Genomic DNA, 22,536 nt, shown 5'->3' on the forward strand with positions numbered 1-22,536 from the left:
AAAAAAATAATAAAATAATAAAATATCTCCACAACATATCAGTTGTGGTCCAAACAGATAAAGTTTCGGTGGAAAATAATCCAGAAAGAATAATTTTCGAAACCACAAATTTATTCCAGTCAAAAGCTCCAAAATGGGCTAGGTTCGGTACACTGCGGAAATTTCGCGGTGTACGATCAGAAATAAATTTCGACCCTTATAGCTCATCCAATTTCAACTTAACTAAGCAGGAAGTTCATACTTAGTCATAACATGCCTAATCATCAATTTCTAAGGAAATCCGAGCTGAAAATTCGTCCTCGAAAATTTTACGGTTCGTGACCGGCACGAACGATCGCAGCTTAATGACAACTATACCTCCGTATAAAAATTCCCTTGACATATCGGGAGATCATCTTATGAATGTCATAGCCTAAAGATATATTTTCCGACCCTTAGACTTATCGGAAAGACGAGGGGTTACAGTCTACCCTCCTTAAAAAGAGTTTCGTCCCCGAAACTCAAAAGCATTTCAGGCCACGATTTTTCCTTTTGGCTTTGACACTTACAATCCAAACTTTCAGACTCTCAGTCCGAATTACTCCCCTTAATTTCCTACATCTGGCACTCATTAATCAAGAGTCTGCCAAGTTCCTCCTTAGTATTGTCCAAACAGATGACTCAAATCTGATCAAATTCAATCACTGTTCATGAAGATTATTCAAATCTTCCTTATAAACAAATATCCAAATCTATCTGCTTTTCTCAAAGATTTCACAAGTTAGGTTCTTAGGTTAATCCTAACTACGTCAGGATTCTTCTACCTAAGATTCCGATTTCCACTTATCGGCAGATAAGGATGATATAAACGAATTTGTAGCTCCAGTATTAAATAAAACCAAACCAGGTACGGAGTTTATAGGGAAAGTACCAGTCCCGACGTCGCTAGCTTGCGTCTGGGCACTATTAACGACGTAGATCCTGCCCTGGTTCCCTGTGCTGCTGGCTCCGAACGGCAGTCTTTCTCTATTGTTGGGATTGGGAACAACATTTGTTAGCCTCCCCTGCCTGGCTTGTGGAGGGATATTCATTCTGCTGTTACTGGCTCCAAACGGTTCTTGTCTCGGGTTCCTGAAAACTTCTCCTTCCTGGTTCTTATTCGGGGATTGGTTTAGGTAGCGGCTCGGTCGAACGGAGCAGTACCTCATCGTATGCCCTTCCCTACCACACTGGTAACATATAATCTTCTCCCCGAGGCAAGTTACCCCGGGATGACTCCTTCCACATTGACGGCATGTCTGATTCCTCCCTTGACTCGTTTCCCCTCTCAGATATCCTTGCCTCGGGTTGGATTCACCTTGGCTAGGTTTCTTGTTACTCCACTCAGATTGTCTTTGCTTGTCCTCGGCCTTCCTTTTGCTCCGACCATAGACTGCTTGTTGATCAAGATACACCTGGTAATGATCGGACGCCCTGTTATATGCTTCCTTGAGAGTAGAGCACATAAATGGTGCGATCGCGCTTCTCACTCCCCAGTCTAATCCTCTTACAAATCTCCTTGCCTGGCTTGCCTCGTCAGGTACGATGTCCTGGGCAAATCTCATCAACTCAACATACTTATCATGATAAACTTGTATTGTTGTTCCTTGTTGTTTCAGTTGCAGGAATTCTTCACATTTGATGCCCTTAATTCGTTCAGTGTAGAATTGACCTCTTAATTCCCCCTTAAACTCTTCCCAGCCAAATCCTGGGTCTCGTAGAAGATTAGGTCCAACCGTCGTCCACCAGTTATCCGCAGCTTTGGTCAGGTAGTACACTGCAGAAGACACTCGCTGCTCTTCAGGACAATTCACAGCGTTTAGCAGTTTATCAAATGTTCTGATCCATTCTTCTAGGATCACTGGGTCTTCTTCCCCCGCATAATACGGTGGTCGTCTATTTGCTATAGCTTTAGTAATATCCACCCGTGGTTGCACTTGGGCTTGATTGTGAACTTGCTGAGCCATCATGAACTCAGCCATCTGTTCCATTGCCATGGCCATGCGGTCCATTGCCGAGACATCAATGTTATCCCTAGCAGGTACGTTTCGTCTAGGAGGCATCTTGCTGAACAAGCGATTCTGAGTTAGCTCTCTTAAAGTTAGAAGTTAGAATTCGAGGGTCTAACCATTAATCATATTCATCAGGTAGGTATCCCTACCATGGCATAACAGTAGCAAGGCATCATGTCAACAGCCGACTTAAACCAATATGACCAACAATCAGCATATATATGCAATGACAAGTAGTAATTATACTACGCAACAATTAAATCACAGATTATACACGGAATGGCAAGGTACCCCGTTCTCTGTCCGGCCTCCGGCCTCCAGCTCCAGCTCCAACTCCAACAAGGTCAACTTAAACTGACTCGAACCCTAGGCTGACTCGAATCATAGGCTCTTATACTAACTTACGACAGAGTCCAACTCATTCTATTGCCCAAAATAAGGACCTCAAAACCATGCTCTGATACCACCTTGTAACACCCCAATTTCTGCTCCGACAACTATTACAATATGCGTAATATAACGCTGCGGAAGCTTACATCTTACAGCAGTAAACTGGGTGCTACCGCCACACTTAGAGTGAAGCCTATCACCTCTTTGATAAAACTTCCACTATAAGTGCACAGGCTAAAAGAAACACACTCAACATCAACACCCCAAACATCAAAATATAATATTCTAGGCATATATATTAATATCAAAAGGTATTTATAAGAATTTGCCCGACGGCTGTTATTTACAAACTTCGGGTCCTCCACTGCCCTAACAGACTAGAGCCAGCCAAAACTAAGGCTACCAAAAGATATATATACACAAAAAGAGAAAACCATCCAAAAACTTCCCAACTCTGGCCCTCTAATCCAAACTTCGGTACACCGGTGTGGTGTACGTGCCCCAAACGAGGTGCCACTCTCCCTCGATCACATCATGTGGTTCGATGGCCTATTTGATAAATTTAAAGAGTTTGAAGGCCTAATTGACTTTAGAGATAAAGTTTGATGGCCTATTTGATAAATTTTATGCAAAAAAAAAGTGAAATTTTTATTTACCTGTTACTACAGGTCANCTCGAACCCTAAGCTGACTCGAATCATAGGCTCTTATACTAACTTACGACAGAGTCCAACTCATTCTATTGCCCAAAATAAGGACCTCAAAACCATGCTCTGATACCACCTTGTAACACCCCAATTTCTGCTCCGACAACTATTACAATATGCGTAATATAACGCTGCGGAAGCTTACATCTTACAGCAGTAAACTGGGTGCTACCGCCACACTTAGAGTGAAGCCTATCACCTCTTTGATAAAACTTCCACTATAAGTGCACAGGCTAAAAGAAACACACTCAACATCAACACCCCAAACATCAAAATATAATATTCTAGGCATATATATTAATATCAAAAGGTATTTATAAGAATTTGCCCGACGGCTGTTATTTACAAACTTCGGGTCCTCCACTGCCCTAACAGACTAGAGCCAGCCAAAACTAAGGCTACCAAAAGATATATATACACAAAAAGAGAAAACCATCCAAAAACTTCCCAACTCTGGCCCTCTAATCCAAACTTCGGTACACCGGTGTGGTGTACGTGCCCCAAACGAGGTGCCACTCTCCCTCGATCACATCATGTGGTTCGATGGCCTATTTGATAAATTTAAAGAGTTTGAAGGCCTAATTGACTTTAGAGATAAAGTTTGATGGCCTATTTGATAAATTTTATGCAAAAAAAAAGTGAAATTTTTATTTACCTGATAAATTTTATGCAAAAAAAAAGTGAAATTTTTATTTACCTGTTACTACAGGTCACTAACAGGTAATTACGTTATGATAATTAAATTGACATGTTTATATATAGGTAATTACGTTATGATGATTAAATTGACATGTTTATATATTAATTGCAACTTTAAAACGTTTGAGGGCCTAATTGACTTTAAAGATAAATATTGCTGGCCTATTTGATACATTTTATGCAGAAAAAGTGACATTTTTATTTACTCGGCATTACAGGTCACTAACAGATAATTATGCCTTGATGACGAAATTGACATGTTTATGTTTCTAATTGCAACTTTAAAAAGTTTGAGGGTTTAATTGACTTTACAGAAAAAGTTTGATGGCCTATTTGATACATTTTATGCAAAAAAAAGTGAAATTTTTATTTACCTATTATTACAGGTCACTAACAGGTAATTATGTTATGATGACTAAATTGACATGTTTATATATCTAATTGCAACTTTAAAACGTTTGAGGGCCTAATTGACTTTAAAGATAAATATTGCTGGCCTATTTGATACATTTTATGCAGAAAAAGTGACATTTTTATTTACTCGGCATTACAGGTCACTAACAGGTAATTATGCCTTGATGACGAAATTGACATGTTTATGTATCTAACTGCAACTTTAAAAAGTTTGAGGGTTTAATTGACTTTACAGATAAAGTTTGATGGCCTATTTGATACATTTTATGCAAAAAAAAGTGAAATTTTTATTTACCTGTTATTACAGGTCACTAACAGGTAATTATGTTATGATGACTAAATTGACATGTTTATATATCTAATTGCAACTTTAAAACGTTTGAGGGCCTAATTGACTGTAAAGATAAATATTGCTGGCCTATTTGATACATTTTATGCAAAAAAAGTGACATTTTTATTTACTCGGCATTACAGGTCACTAACAGGTAATTATGCCTTGATGACGAAATTGACATGTTTATGTTTTAATTGCAACTTTAAAAAGTTTGAGGGTTTAATTGACTTTACAGATAAAGTTTGATGGCCTATTTGATACATTTTATGCAAAAAAAAGTGAAATTTTTATTTACCTGTTATTACAGGTCACTAACAGGTAATTATGTTATGATGACTAAATTGACATGTTTATATATCTAATTGTAACTTTAAAACGTTTGAGGGCCTAATTGACTTTAAAGATAAATATTGCTGGCCTATTTGATACATTTTATGCAAAAAAAGTGACATTTTAATTACTCGGCATTACAGGTCACTAACAGGTAATTATGCCTTGATGACGAAATTGATATGTTTATGTATCTAATTGCAACTTTAAAACGTTTGAGGGACTAATTGACTTTAAAGATAAAAATTGATAGCCTATTTGATACATTTTATGCCAAAAAAAAGTGACATTTTAATTACCCGGTATTACAGGTTACTAACGGGTAATTATGCGTTGATGACAAAATTGGCATGTTTATGTATCTAATTGAAACTTTAAAAAGTTTGAGGGTCTAATTGACTATACAGATAAAGTTTGATGGCCTATTGGATAAATTTTATGCAAAAAAACAGTGAAAATTTTATTTACCTGTTACTACAGGTCACTAACAGGTAATTATGCTTTGATGACTAAATTGACACGTTTATATATCTAATTGCAACTTTAAAAAGTTTGAGGGTCTAATTGACTTTACAGATAAATATTGATGGCCTATTTGATAAATTTTATGCAAAAAAAGTGAAATTTTTAATTACCTGTTATAACAGGTCACTAACAGGTAATTATGTCTTGATGACAAAATTGGTATGTTTATTTATCTAATTGCAACTTTAAAACGTTTGAAGGACTAATTGACTTTAAAAATAAATATTGATGGCCTATTTCATTCATTTTATGCAAAATAAAAAAAGGTGACATTTTTGTTTATCAGGTATTACAGGTCACTAACAGGTAATTATGTCTTGATTACGAAATTGACATGTTTATGTTTCTAATTGCAACTTTAAAAAGTTTGAGGGTCTAATTGACTTTACAGATAAAGTTTAATGGCCTATTTGATACATTTTGTGCAAAAAAAGGTGACATTTTTATTTAGCTGTTATTACAGGTCACTAACAGGTAATTATGCCTTGATGACTAAATTGGCATGTTTATGTACCTAATTGCAACTTTAAAACATTTGACAGCCTAATTGACTTTAAAGATAAAAATTCATAGCTTATTTGATACATTTTACTCCAAAAAAAATGACATTTTAATTACCCGGTATTACAAGTTACTAACGGGTAATTATGCGTTGATGACAAAATTGGCATGTTTATGTATCTAATTGCAACTTTAAAAAGTTTGAGGGTCTAAGTGACTTTACAGATAAATTTCGATGGCCTATTTGATACATTTTATGCAAAAAAAAAATGACATTTTTATTTACCTGTTATTATATATCACTAGTAGGTAATTATGCCTTGATGACTAAATTGACATTTTATGTATCTAATTGCAACTTTAAAGAGTTTGAAGGCCTAAATGACTTTAGAGATAAAGTTTGATGGCCTATTTGATAAATTTTATGCAAAAAAAAAGTGAATTTTTTATTTACCTGTTACTACAGGTCACTAACAGGTAATTACGTTATGATGACTAAATTGACATGTTTATATATCTAATTGCAACTTTAAAACGTTTGAGGGCCTAATTGACTTTAAAGATAAATATTGCTGGCCTATTTGATACATTTTATGCAGAAAAAGTGTCATTTTTTTTTACTCGGCATTATAGGTCACTAACAGGTAATTATGTCTTGATGACGAAATTGACATGTTTATGTATCTAATTGCAACTTTAAAAAGTTTGAGGGTTTAATTGACATTACAGATAAAGTTTGATGGCCTATTTGATACATTTTATGCAAAAAAAAAGGTGACATTTTTATTTAGCTGTTATTACAGGTCACTAACAGGTAATTATGCCTTGATGACGAAATTGACATGTTTATGTTTCTAATTGCAACTTTAAAATGTTTGAGGGTTTAATTGACTTTACAGATAAAGTTTGATGGCCTATTTGATACATTTTATGCAAAAAAGTATCTAATTGCTAACTTTAAAGAGTTTGAGGGCCTAGTTGACCTTAGAGATAAAGTTTGATGGCCTATTTGATAAATTTTATGCAAAAAAAAGTGACATTTTTGTTTATCAGGTATTACAGGTCACTAATAGTAAATTATGCCTTGATAACTAAATTGACATGTTTATATATCTAATTTCAACTTTAAAAAGTTTGATGGGCTAATGGACTTTAGTGATAAAGTTTGATGGCCTATTTGATACATTTTATGCCAAAAAAAGAGACATTTTATTTACCCGGTATTACAAGTCATTAACAGGTAATTATGCCTTGATGACTATATTGCTATGTTTATGTATGTAATTGCAACTTTAAAATGTTTGAGGGCCTAATTGACTTTACAGATAAAGTTGTATGGCCTATTTGATACATTTTATGCCAAAAAAAGAGACATTTTATTTACCCGGTATTACAAGTCATTAACAGGTAATTATGCCTTGATGACTATATTGCTATGTTTATGTATGTAATTGCAACTTTAAAATGTTTGAGGGCCTAATTGACTTTACAGATAAAGTTGTATGGCCTATTTGATACATTTTATGCCAAAAAAAGAGACATTTTATTTACCCGGTATTACAAGTCATTAACAGGTAATTATGCCTTGATGACTATATTGCTATGTTTATGTATGTAATTGCAACTTTAAAATGTTTGAGGGCCTAATTGACTTTACAGATAAAGTTGTATGGCCTATTTGATACATTTTATGCCAAAAAAAGAGACATTTTATTTACCCGGTATTACAAGTCATTAACAGGTAATTATGCCTTGATGACTATATTGCTATGTTTATGTATGTAATTGCAACTTTAAAATGTTTGAGGGCCTAATTGACTTTACAGATAAAGTTGTATGGCCTATTTGATACATTTTATGCCAAAAAAAGAGACATTTTATTTACCCGGTATTACAAGTCATTAACAGGTAATTATGCCTTGATGACTATATTGCTATGTTTATGTATGTAATTGCAACTTTAAAATGTTTGAGGGCCTAATTGACTTTACAGATAAAGTTGTATGGCCTATTTGATACATTTTATGCCAAAAAAAGAGACATTTTATTTACCCGGTATTACAAGTCATTAACAGGTAATTATGCCTTGATGACTATATTGCTATGTTTATGTATGTAATTGCAACTTTAAAATGTTTGAGGGCCTAATTGACTTTACAGATAAAGTTGTATGGCCTATTTGATACATTTTATGCCAAAAAAAGAGACATTTTATTTACCCGGTATTACAAGTCATTAACAGGTAATTATGCCTTGATGACTATATTGCTATGTTTATGTATGTAATTGCAACTTTAAAATGTTTGAGGGCCTAATTGACTTTACAGATAAAGTTGTATGGCCTATTTGATACATTTTATGCCAAAAAAAGAGACATTTTATTTACCCGGTATTACAAGTCATTAACAGGTAATTATGCCTTGATGACTAAATAGACATGTTTATGTATCTAATTGCGACATTAAAATGTTTGAGGGCCTAATTGACTTTAGAGATAAAGTTTGATGGCGTATTCGATAAAGTTTATGCAAAAAAAAGTGAAAGTTTTATTTACCTGTTATTACAGGTCTTTAACAGGTAATTATGCCTTGATGACGAAATTGACATGTTTATGTATCTAATTGCAACTTTAAAAAGTTTGAGGGTCTAACTGACTTTACAGATACATATTGATGGCCTATTTGATACATTTTATGAAAAAAAAAAGTGACATTTTTATTTACCTGTTATTACATATCACTAGCAGGTAATTATGCCTTGATGACTAAATTGACATTATTATGTATATAATTGCTAACTTTAAAGAGTTTGAGGGCCTAATTGACCTTAGAGATAAAGTTTGATGGCCTATTTGATAAATTTTATGCAAAAAAAAAGTGACATTTTTGTTTATCAGGTATTACAGGTCACTAATAGTAAATTATGCCTTGATAACTAAATTGACATGTTTATATATCTAATTTCAACTTTAAAAAGTTTGATGGGCTAATTGACTTTAGTGATAAAGTTTGATGGCCTATTTGATAAATTTTGTGTAAAAAACAAGTGAAAGTTTTATTTACATGTTATTACAGGTCACTAATAGGTAATTTTGCCTTTATGACTAAATTGCTATGTTTATGTATCTAATTGCAACTTTAAAACGTTTGAGGGCCTAATTGACTTTAAAGATAAATATTGCTGGCCTATTTGATACATTTTATGCCAAAAAAAGGTGACATTTTAATTACCCGGTATTACAGGTTACTAACGGGTAATTATGCCTTGATGACAAAATTGGCATGTTTATGTATCTAATTGAAACATTAAAAAGTTTGAGAGTCTAATTGACTATACAGATAAAGTTTGATGGCCTATTTGATACATATTNTAATTGACTTTACAGATAAAGTTTGATGGCCTATTTGATACATTTTATGCAAAAAAAAAAGGTGACATTTTTATTTACCTGTTATTACAGGTCACTAACAGGTAATTATGCCTTGATGACGAAATTGACATCTTTATGTATCTAATTGCACCTTTAAAGAGTTTGAGGGCCTAATTGACTTTAGAGATAAAGTTTGATGGCCTATTTGATAAATTTTATGCAAAAAGAAAGTGAAAGTTTTGTTTACCTGTTCTTACAGGTCACTAACATGTAATTATTCCTTGATGACTAAATAGACATGTTTATGTATCTAATTGCGAAATTAAAAAGTTTGAGGGTCTAATTGACTTTACAAATAAAGTTTGATGGCCTATTTGATACATTTTATGCAAAAAAAAAAAAGTGACATTTTTATTTACCAGTTATTACAGATCACTAGTAGGTAATTATGCCTTGAAGACTATATTACTATGTTTATGTATGTAATTGCAACTTTAAAACGTTTGAGGGCCTAATTGACTTTAAATATAAAAATTGATAGCCTATTTGATATATTCTATGCCAAAAAAAAGTGACATTTTAATTAGCCGGTATTACAGGTTACTAACGGGTAATTATGCCTTGATGACAAAATTGGCATGTTTATGTATCTAATTGAAACTTTAAAACGTTTGAGGGCCTAATTTATGTATCTAATTGAAACTTTAAAACGTTTGAGGGCCTAATTGACTTATCTAATTGAAACTTTAAAACGTTTGAGGGCCTAATTGACTTTAAAGATAAAAATTGATAGCCTATTTGATACATTTTATGCCAAAAAAAGTGACATTTTATTTACCCGGTATTACAAGTCACTAACAGGTAATTATGCCTTGATGACTAAATAGACATGTTTATGTATCTAATTGCGACATTAAAATGTTTGAGGGCCTAATTGACTTTAGAGATAAAGTTTGATGGCCTATTTGATAAAGTTTATGCAAAAAAAAGTGAAAGTTTTATTTACCTGTTATTACAGGTCATTAACAGGTAATTATGCCTTGATGACTAAATAGACATGTTTATGTATCTAATTGCGACATTAAAATGTTTGAGGGCCTAATTGACTTTAGAGATAAAGTTTGATGGCCTATTTGATAAAGTTTATGCAAAAAAAAGTGAAAGTTTTATTTACCTGTTATTACAGGTCATTAACAGGTAATTATGCCTTGATGACGAAATTGACATGTTTATATATCTAATTGCAACTTTAAAAAGTTTGAGGGTCTAACTGAGTTTACAGATAAATATTGATGGCCTATTTGATACATTTTATGAAAAAAAAAAGTGACATTTTTATTTACCTGTTATTACATATCACTAGCAGGTAATTATGCCTTGATGACTAAATTGACATGTTTATATATCTAATTTCAACTTTTAAAAGTTTGATGGGCTAATTGACTTTAGAGATAAAGTTTGATGGCCTATTTGATAAATTTTATGCAAAAAAAAGTGACATTTTTGTTTATCAGGTATTACAGGTCACTAATAGTTAATTATGCCTTGATAACTAAATTGACATGTTTATATATCTAATTTCAACTTTTAAAAGTTTGATGGGCTAATTGACTTTAGAGATAAAGTTTGATGGCCTATTTGATAAATTTTATGTAAAAAACAAGTGAAAGTTTTATTACATGTTATTACAGGTCACTAACAGGTAATTTTGCCTTGATGACTAAATTGCTATGTTTATATATCTAATTGCAACTTTAAAATGTTTGAGGGCCTAATTGACTTTAAAGATAAATATTGCTGGCCTATTGGATACATTTTATGCCAAAAAAGGTGACATTTTAATTACCCGGTATTACAGGTTACTAACGGGTAATTATGCCTTGATGACAAAATTGGCATGTTTATGTATCTAATTGAAACTTTAAAAAGTTTGAGAGTCTAATTGACTATACAGATAAAGTTTGATGGCCTATTTGATACATTTTATGCAAAATAAAAAAGTTACATTTTTATTTACCTGTTATTACAGATCACTAGCATGTAATTATGCCTTGATGACTAAATTGACATGTTTATGTATCTAATTGCACCTTTAAAGAGTTTGAGGGCCTAATTGACTTTAGAGATAAAGTTTGATGGCCTATATGATAAATTTTATGCAAAAAAAAGTGAAATTTTTATTTACCTGTTATTATAGGTCACTAACAGGTAATTATGCTATGATGACTAAATTGACATGTTTATATATCTAATAGCAACTTTAAAAAGTTTGAGGGTCTAACTGACTTTACAGATTAATATTGATGGCCTATTTGATAGATTTTATGCAAAAAAAAGTGAAATTTTTATTTACCTGTTATTACAGGTCACTAACAGGTAATCATGCCTTGATGACTAAATTGCTATGTTTATGTATCTAATTGCAACGTTAAAACGTTTGAGGGCCTAATTGACTTTAAAGATAAATATTAATGGCCTATTTGATACATTTTATGCAAAAAAAAAAGTGACATTTTTATTTACCTGTTATTACAGGTCACTAACAGGTAATTATGCCTTGATGACTAAATTGCTATGTTTATGTATCTAATTGCAACTTTAAAATGTTTGACGGCCTAATTGACTTTAAAGATAAAAATTGATAGCCTATTTGATACATTTTATGCCAAAAAAAAAGTGACATTTTAATTACCCGGTATTACAGGTCACTAACAGGTAATCATCCCTTGATGACTAAATTGCTATGTTTATGTCTCTAATTGCAACTTTAAAGAGTTTGAGGGCCTAATTGACTTTACAGATAATGTTGTATGGCCTATTTGATACATTTTATGCCAAAAAAAAAGTGACATTTTAATTACCCGGTATTACAGGTTACTAACGGGTAATTATGTCTTGATGACAAAATTGGCATATTTATGTATCTAATTGAAACTTTAAAAAGTTTGAGAGTCTAATTGACTATACAGATAAAGTTTATGGCCTATTTGATACATTTTATGCAAAATAAAAAAGTTACATTTTTATTTACCTGTTATTACAGATCACTAGCAGGTAATTATGCCTTGATGACTAAATTGACATGTTTATGTATCTAATTGCAACTTTAAAGAGTTTGAGGGCCTAATTGACTTTAGAGATATAGTTTGATAGCCTATTTGATAAATGTTATGCAAAAAAAAGTTAAATTTTTATTTACCTGTTACTACAGATCACTAACAGGTAATTATGCTTTGATGACTAAATTGACACGTTTATATATCTAATTGCAACTTAAAAAAGTTTGAGGATCTAACTGACTTTACAGATAAATATTGATGGCCTATTTGATAAATTTTATGAAAAAAAAGTGAAATTTTTAATTACCTGTTATAACAGGTCACTAACAGGTAATTATGTCTTGATGACAAAATTGCTATGTTTATTTATCTAATTGCAACTTTAAAACGTTTGAGAGACTAATTGACATTAAAGATAAATATTGATGGCCTATTTCATTCATTTTATGCAAAATAAAAAAAGGTGACATTTTTGTTTATCAGGTATTACAGGTCACTAACAGGTAATTATGCCTAGATTACGAAATTGACATGTTTATGTTTCTAATTGCAACTTTAAAAAGTTTGAGGGTCTAATTGGCTTTACAGATAAAGTTTGATGGCCTATTTTATACATTTTGTGCAAAAAAAGGTGACAGTTTTATTTACCTGTAATTACATGTCACTAACAGGTAATTATGCCTTGATGACTAATTTGGCATGTTTATGTATCTTATTTCAACTTTAAAACATTTGACAGCCTAATTGACTTTAAAGATAAAAATTGATAGCCTATTTGATACATTTTACTCCAAAAAAATGACATTTTAATTACCCGGTATTACAAGTTACTAACGGGTAATTATGCGTTGATGACAAAATTGGCATGTTTATGTATCTAATTGCAACTTTAAAAAGTTTGAGGGTCTAAGTGACTTTACAGATAAAGTTCGATGGCCTATTTGATACATTTTATGCAAAAAAAAAAAAAAGTGACATTTTTATTTACTTGTTATTACATATCACTAGTAGGTAATTATGCCTTGATGACTAAATTGACATGTTTATGTATCTAATTGCAACTTTAAAGAGTTTGAAGGCCTTATTGACATTAGAGATAAAGTTTGATGGCCTATTTGATAAATTTTATGCAAAAAAATGAAATTTTTATTTACCTGTTATTACAGGTCACTAACAGGTAATTATGCTATGATAACTAAATTCACATGTTTATATATCTAATTACAACTTTAAAACGTTTGAGGGCCTAATTGACTTTAAAGATAAATATTGCTGGCTTATTTGATACATTTTATGCAAAAAAAGTGAAATTTTTTTTTACTCGGCATTACAGGTCACTAACAGGTAATTATGCCTTGATGACGAAATTGACATCTTTATGTATCTAATTGCAACTTTAAAAAGTTTGAGTGTTTAATTGACTTTACAGATAAAGTTTGATGGCCTATTTGATACATTTTATGCAAAAAAAAGGTGACATTTTTATTTACCTGTTATTACAGGTCTCTAACAGGTAATTATGCCTTGATGACGAAATTGACATCTTTATGTATCTAATTGCACCTTTAAAGAGTTTGAGGGCCTAATTGACTTTAGAGATAAAGTTTGATGGCCTATTTGATAAATTTTATGCAAAAAGAAAGTGAAAGTTTTGTTTACCTGTTATTACAGGTCACTAACAGGTAATTATTCCTTGATGACCAAATTGATATGTTTATGTATCTAATTGCAACTTTAAAACGTTTGAGGGCCTAATTGACTTTAAAGATAAATATTGATGGCCTATTTGATACATTTTATGCCAAAAAAAAAAAGTGACATTTTAATTACCCGGTATTACAAGTTACTAACGGGTAATTATGCGTTGATGACAAAATTGGCATGTTTATGTATCTAATTGCAACTTTAAAAAGTTTGAGGATCTAAGTGACTTTACAGATAAAGTACATTTTATGCAAAAAAAAAGTGACATTTTTATTTACCTGTTATTACAGGTCACTAACAGGTAATTATGCCTTGATGACTAAATTGCTATGTTTATGTATCTAATTGCAACTTTAAAACGTTTGAGAGCCTAATTGACTTTAAAGATAAATATTAATGGCCTATTTGATACATTTTATGCAAAAAAAAAAAGTGACATTTTTATTTACCTGTTATTACAGGTCACTAACAGGAAATTATGCCTTGATGACTAAATTGCTATGTTTATGTATCTAATTGCAAATTTAAAATGTTTGAAGGCCTAATTGACTTTAAAGATAAATATTGATGGCCTATTTCATACATTTTATGCAAAAAAAAAAGTGACATTTTTGTTTATCAGGTATTACAGGTCACTAATAGTTAATTATGCCTTGATAACTAAATTGACATGTTTGTATATCTAATTGCAACTTTAAAGAGTTTGAAGGCCTAATTGACTTTAGAGATAAAGTTTGATGGCCTATTTGATAAATTTTATGCAAAAAAAAGTGAAATTTTTATTTACCTGTTATTACAGGTCACTAACTATTATGCTATGATGACTAAATTGACATGTTTATGTATCTAATTGCAACTTTAAAACGTTTGAGGGCCTAATTGACTTTAAAGATAAAGTTTGATGGCCTATTTGATAAATTTTAAGAAAAAAAAAGTGAACGTTTTATTTACCTGTTATTACAGGTCATTAACAGGTAATTATGCCTTGATGACGAAATTGACATGTTTATTTATATAATTGCAACTTTAAAAAGTTTGAGGGTCTAACTGACTTTACATATAAATATTGATGGCCTATTTGATACATTTTATGCCAAAAAAAAAAAGTGACCTTTACATTTATCTGTTATTACAGGTCACTAACAGGTAATTATGCCTTGATGACTAAATTGCTATGTTTATGTATCTAATTGCATCTTTAAAAAGTTTGAGGGTTTAACTGACTTTACAGATAAATATTGATGGCCTTGATGACATTTTTATTTACCTGTTATTACATATCACTAGTAGGTAATTATGCCTTGATGACTAAATTGACATGTTTATGTATCTAATTGCAACTTTAAAGAGTTTGAAGGCCTAATTGACTTTAGAGATAAAGTTTGATGGCCTATTAGATAAATTTTATGCAAAAAAAAGTGAACGTTTTATTTACCTGTTATTACATATCACTAGTAGGTAATTATGCCTTGATGACTAAATTGACATGTTTATGTATCTAATTGCAACTTTAAAGAGTTTGAAGGCCTAATTGACTTTAGAGATAAAGTTTGATGGCCTATTTGATAAATTTTATGTAAAAAACAAATGAATGTTTTATTTACATGTTATTACAGGTCACTAACAGATAATTATGCCTTGATAACTAAATTGCTATGTTTATGAATCTAATTGCAACTTTAAAACGTTTGAGGGCCTAATTGACTTTAAAGATAAATATTGCTGGCCTATTTGATACATTTTATGCAAAAAAAGTGACATTTTTATTTACCCGGTATTACAGGTCACTAACAGGTAATTATGCCTTGATGACGAAATTGACATGTTTATGTATCTAATTGTAACTTTAAAAAGTTTGAGGGTCTAATTGACTTTACAGATAAAGTTTAATGCCTATTTGATACATTTTATGCAAAAAAAAAGGTGACATTTTTATTTACCTGTTATTACAGGTCACTAACAGGTAATTATGACTTGATGACGAAATTGACATGTTTATGTATCTAATTGCAACTTTAAAAAGTTTGAGGGTCTAATTCAGTTTACAGATAAAATTTGATGGCCTATTTGATACATTTTATGGAAAAAAAGTGAAATTTTTATTTCCTGTTATTACACGTCACTAACAGAAAGTGAAATTTTTATTTCCTGTTATTACACGTCACTAACAGGTAATTATGACTTGATGACTAATTTGACATGTTTATGTATCTAATTGCAAATATAAAAAGTTTGAGTGACATGTTTATGTATCTAATTGCAAATATAAAAAGTTTGAGAGCCTAATTGACTTTAGAGATAAAGTTTGATGGCCTATTTGATAAATTTTATGCAAAAAAAAAGTGAAATTTTTATTTAACTGTTAGTACAGGTCACTAATAGATAATTATGCCTTGATGACTAAATACACATGTTTATGTATCTAATTGCGACATTAAAATGTTTGAGGGCCTAATTGACTTTAGAGATAAAGTTTGATGGCCTATTAGATAAATTTTATGCAAAAAAAAGTGAAAGTTTTATTTACCTGTTATTACAGGTCATTAACAGGTAATTATCCCTTGATGACGAAATTGAATTGTTTATGTATCTAATTGCAACTTTAAAAAGTTTGAGGATCTAACTGACTTTACAGATAAATATTGATGGCCTATTTGATACATTTTATGAAAAAAAAAAGTGACATTTTTATTTACCTGTTATTACATATCACTAGCAGGTAATTATGCCTTGATGACTAAATTGACATGTTTATGTATCTAATTGCTAACTTTAAAGAGTTTGAGGGCCTAATTGACCTTAGAGATAAAGTTTGATGGCCTATTTGATAAATTTTATGCAAAAAAAAGTGACATTTTTGTTTATCAGGTATTACAGGTCACTAATAGTTAATTATGACTTGATAACTAAATTGACATGTTTATATATCTAATTTCAACTTTAAAAAGTTTGATTGGCTAATTGACTTTAGAGATAAAGTTTGATGGCCTATTTGATAAATTTTATGTAAAAAACAAGTGAAAGTTTTATTTACATGTTATTATAGGTCACTAATAGATAATTATGCTTTGATAATTAAATTGCTATGTTTATGTATCTAATTGCAACTTTAAAACGTTTGAGGGCCTAATTGACTTTAAAGATATTTGCTGGCCTATTTGATACATTTTATGAAAAAAAAGTGACATTTTTATTTATCCGGTATTACACGTCACTAACACGTAATTATGCCTTGATGACGAAATTGACATGTTAATATATCTAATTGCAACTTTAAAAAGCTTGAGGTCTAATTGACTTTACAGATAAAATTTGATGGCCTATTTGATACATATTATGCAAAAAAAGTGAAATTTTTATTTACCTGTTATTATAGGTCACTAACAGATAATTATGCCTTGAGGACTAAATTGACATGTTTATGTATCTAATTGCATATTTAAAAAGTTTGAGGGCCTAATTTACTTTAGAGATAAAGTTTGATGGCCTATTTGATAAATTTTATGCAAAAAACAAGTGAAAGTTTTATTTACCTGTTAATACAGGTCACTAACAGGTAATTATGCCTTGATGACTAAATAGACATGTTTATGTATCTAATTGCGACATTAAAATGTTTGAGGGCCTAATTGACTTTAAAGATAAAGTTTGATGGCCTATTTGATAAATTTTATGCAAAAAAAAGTGAACGTTTTATTTACCTGTTATTACAGGTCATTAACAGGTAATTATGCCTTGATGACGAAATTGACATGTTTATTTATATAATTGCAACTTTAAAAAGTTTGAGGGTCTAACTGACTTTACAGATAAATATTGATGGCCTATTTGATACATTTTATGCCAAAAAAAAAAGTGACCTTTACATTTACCTGTTATTACAGGTCACTAACAGGTAATTATGCCTTGATGACTAAATTGGCATGTTTATGTATCTAATTGCAACTTTAAAACGTTTGACAGCCTAATTGACTTTAAAGATAAAAATTGATAGCCTATTTGATACATTTTTCTCCAAAAAAAATGACATTTTAATTACCCGGTATTACAAGTTACTAACGGGTAATTATGCGTTGATGACAAAATTGGCATGTTTATGTATCTAATTGCAACTTTAAAACGTTTGACAGCCTAATTGACTTTAAAGATAAAAATTGATAGCCTATTTGATACATTTTTCTCCAAAAAAAATGACATTTTAATTACCCGGTATTACAAGTTACTAACGGGTAATTATGCGTTGATGACAAAATTGGCATGTTTATGTATCTAATTGCAACTTTAAAAAGTTTGAGGATCTAAGTGACTTTACAGATAAAGTACATTTTATGCAAAAAAAAAAGTGACATTTTTATTTACCTGTTATTACAGGTCACTAACAGGTAATTATGCCTTGATGACTAAATTGCTATGTTTATGTATCTAATTGCAAATTTAAAATGTTTGAAGGCCTAATTGACTTTAAAGATAAATATTGATGGCCTATTTCATACATTTTATGCAAAAAAAAAGTGACATTTTTGTTTATCAGGTATTACAGGTCACTAATAGTTAATTATGCCTTGATAACTAAATTGACATGTTTGTATATCTAATTNAAAAAAAAAGTGACATTTTTGTTTATCAGGTATTACAGGTCACTAATAGTTAATTATGCCTTGATAACTAAATTGACATGTTTGTATATCTAATTTCAACTTTAAAAAGTTTGATGGCCTAATTGACTTTAGAGATAAAGTTTGATGGCCAATTTGATAAATTTTATGTAAAAAACAAGTGAAAGTTTTATTTACATATTATTACAGGTCACTAACAGGTAATTATGTCTTGATGACTAAATTGCTATGTTTATGTATCTAATTGTAACTTTAAAACGTTTGAGGGCCTAATTGACTTTAAAGATAAATATTGCTGGCCTATTTGATACATTTTATGCAAAAAAAGTGACATTTTTATTTACCCGGCATTACAGGTCACTAATAGGTAATTATGCCTTGGTGACGAAATTGACATGTTTACGTATCTAACTGCAACTTTAAAAATTTTGAAGGTTTAATTGACTTTACATATAAAGTTTGATGGCCTATTTGATACATTTTATGCAAAAAAAAAAACGCGACATTTTTATTTACCTGTTATTACAGGTCACTAACAGGTAATTATGCCTTGATTACGAAATTGACATCTTTATGTATCTAATTGCAACTTTAAAAAGTTTGATGGCCTAATTGACTTTAGAGATAAAGTTTGATGGCCTATTTGATATATTTTATGTAAAAAACAAGTGAAAGTTTTATTAAATGTTATTACAGGTCACTAACAGGTAATTATGCCTTGATGACTAAATTGCTATCTTTATGTATCTAATTGCAACTTTAAAACGTTTGAGAGCCTAATTGACTTTAAAAATATATATTGCTGGCCTATTTTATACATTTTATGCAAAAAAAGTGACATTTTTATTTACCCGGTATTACATGTCACTAACAGGTAATTATGCCTGATGACGAAATTGACATGTTTATGTATCTAATTGCAACTTTAAAAAGTTTGAGGGTCTAATTGGTTTTACAGATAAAGTTTGATGCCTATTTGATACATTTTATGCAAAAAAAAAGGTGACATTTTTGTTTACCGGTTATTACAGGTCATTAACAGGTAATTATGCCTTGATGACGAAATTGACATGTTTATGTAACTAATTGCAACTTTAAAAAGTTTGAAGGTCTAATTCAGTTTACAGATAAAATCTGATGGCCTATTTGATACACTTTATGCAAAAAAAGTGAAATTTTTATTTCCTGTTATTACACGTCACTAACAGGTAATTATGTCTTGATGACTAAATTGACATGTTTATGTATCTAATTGCAAATATAAAAAGTTTGAGGGCCTAATTGACTTTAGAGATAAAGTTTGTTGGCCTATTTGATAAATTTTATGCAAAAAAAAAGTGAAATTTTTATTTAACTGTTAGTACAGGTCACTAATAGATAATTATGCCTTGATGACTAAATACACATGTTTATGTATCTAATTGCGACATTAAAATGTTTGAGGGCCTAATTGACTTTAGAGATAAAGTTTGATGGCCTATTTGATAAATTTTATGCAAAAAAAGTGAAAGTTTTATTTACCTGTTATTACAGGTCATTAACAGGTAATTATGCCTTGATGACGAAATTGACATGTTTATTTATATAATTGCAACTTTAAAAAGTTTGAGGGTCTAACTGACTTTACAGATAAATATTGATGGCCTATTTGATACATTTTATGCCAAAAAAAAAGTGACCTTTACATTTATCTGTTATTACAGGTCACTAACAGGTAATTATGCCTTGATGACTAAATTGCTATGTTTATGTATCTAATTGCATCTTTAAAAAGTTTGAGGGTCTAACTGACTTTACAAATAAATATTGATGGCCTATTTGATAGATTTTTTGAAAAAAAAAAGTGACATTTTTATTTACCTGTTATTACATATCACTAGTAGGTAATTATGCCTTGATGACTAAATTGACATGTTTATGTATCTAATTGCAACTTTAAAGAGTTTGAAGGCCTAATTGACTTTAGAGATAAAGTTTGATGGCCTATTTGATACATTTTATGCAAAAAAAAGGTGACATTTTTATTTACCTGTTATTACAGGTCACTAATAGTTAATTATGCCTTGATGACTAAATTGACATGTTTATGTATCTAATTGCAACTTTAAAAAGTTTGAAGGCCTAATTGACTTTACAGATAAAGTTTGATGGCCTATTTGATAAATTTTATGCAAAAAAAAAGTGAAATTTTTGTTTAACTGTTAGTACAGGTCACTAACAGGTAATTATGCCTTGATGACTAAATTTCTATGTTTATGTATCTACTTGCATCTTTAAAAAGTTTGAGGGCCTAATTCAGTTTACAGATAAAATTTGATGGCCTATTTGATACATTTTATGGAAAAAAAGTGAAATTTTTATTTCCTGTTATTACACGTCACTAACAGGTAATTATGACTTGATGACTAATTTGACATGTTTATGTATCTAATTGCAAATATAAAAAGTTTGAGGGCCTAATTGACTTTAGAGATAAAGTTTGATGGCCTATTTGATAAATTTTATGCAAAAAAAAAGTGAAATTTTTGTTTAACTGTTAGTACAGGTCACTAACAGGTAATTATGACTTGATGACGAAATTGACATGTTTATGTATCTAATTGCAACTTTAAAAAGTTTGAGGGCCTAATTCAGTTTACAGATAAAATTTGATGGCCTATTTGATACATTTTATGGAAAAAAAGTGAAATTTTTATTTCCTGTTATTACACGTTATGGAAAAAAAGTGAAATTTTTATTTCCTGTTATTACACGTCACTAAAAAAAAGTGAAATTTTTATTTCCTGTTATTACACGTCACTAATAGGTAATTATGACTTGATGACTAATTTGACATGTTTATGTATCTAATTGCAAATATAAAAAGTTTGAGGGCCTAATTGACTTTAGAGATAAAGTTTGATGGCCTATTTGATAAATTTTATGCAAAAAAAAAGTGAAATTTTTATTTAACTGTTAGTACAGGTCAGTAATAGATAATTATGCCTTGATGACTAAATACACATGTTTATGTATCTAATTGCGACATTAAAATGTTTGAGGGCCTAATTGACTTTAGAGATAAAGACATTAAAATGTTTGAGGGCCTAATTGACTTTAGAGATAAAGTTTGATGGCCTATTGAGGGCCTAATTGACTTTAGAGATAAAGTTTGATGGCCTATTAGATAAATTTTATGCAAAAAAAAGTGAAAGTTTTATTTACCTGTTATTACAGGTCATTAACAGGTAATTATCCCTTGATGACGAAATTGAATTGTTTATTAACAGGTAATTATCCCTTGATGACGAAATTGAATTGTTTATGTATCTAATTGCAACTTTAAAAAGTTTGAGGATCTAACTGACTTTACAGATAAATATTGATGGCCTATTTGATACATTTTATGAAAAAAAAAAAGTGACATTTTTATTTACCTGTTATTACATATCACTAGCAGGTAATTATGCCTTGATGACGAAATTGACATGTTTATGTATCTAATTGCGACATTAAAATGTTTGAGGGCCTAATTGACTTTAGAGATAAAGTTTGATGGCCTATTTGATAAATTTTATGCAAAAAAAAGTGACATTTTTGTTTATCAGGTATTACAGGTCACTAATAGTTAATTATGCCTTGATAACTAAATTGACATGTTTATATATCTAATTTCAACTTTAAAAAGTTTGATTGGCTAATTGACTTTAGAGATAAAGTTTGATGGCCTATTTGATAAATTTTATGTAAAAAACAAGTGAAAGTTATATTTACATGTTATTATAGGTCACTAATAGATAATTATGCTTTGATAACTAAATTGCTATGTTTATGTATCTAATTGCAACTTTAAAACGTTTGAGGGCCTAATTGACTTTA

The 22,536-nt window shown here is 30.3% G+C and overlaps 1 protein-coding gene across 1 annotated transcript; it reads right to left on the reverse strand.

Annotated features, from left to right (window-relative positions):
- Nucleotides 1-803: 803 nt before the first annotated feature.
- Nucleotides 804-2,081, reverse strand: LOC116007931. Its single transcript, XM_031248589.1, has one exon. It carries the CDS (start codon nt 2,079-2,081, stop codon nt 804-806), a length of 1,278 nt encoding a protein of 425 aa, XP_031104449.1.
- Nucleotides 2,082-22,536: the final 20,455 nt, after the last annotated feature.

This window comes from Ipomoea triloba, chromosome 16 (genome assembly GCF_003576645.1).
Source record: "Ipomoea triloba cultivar NCNSP0323 chromosome 16, ASM357664v1".
NCBI lineage: Eukaryota > Viridiplantae > Streptophyta > Magnoliopsida > Solanales > Convolvulaceae > Ipomoea > Ipomoea triloba.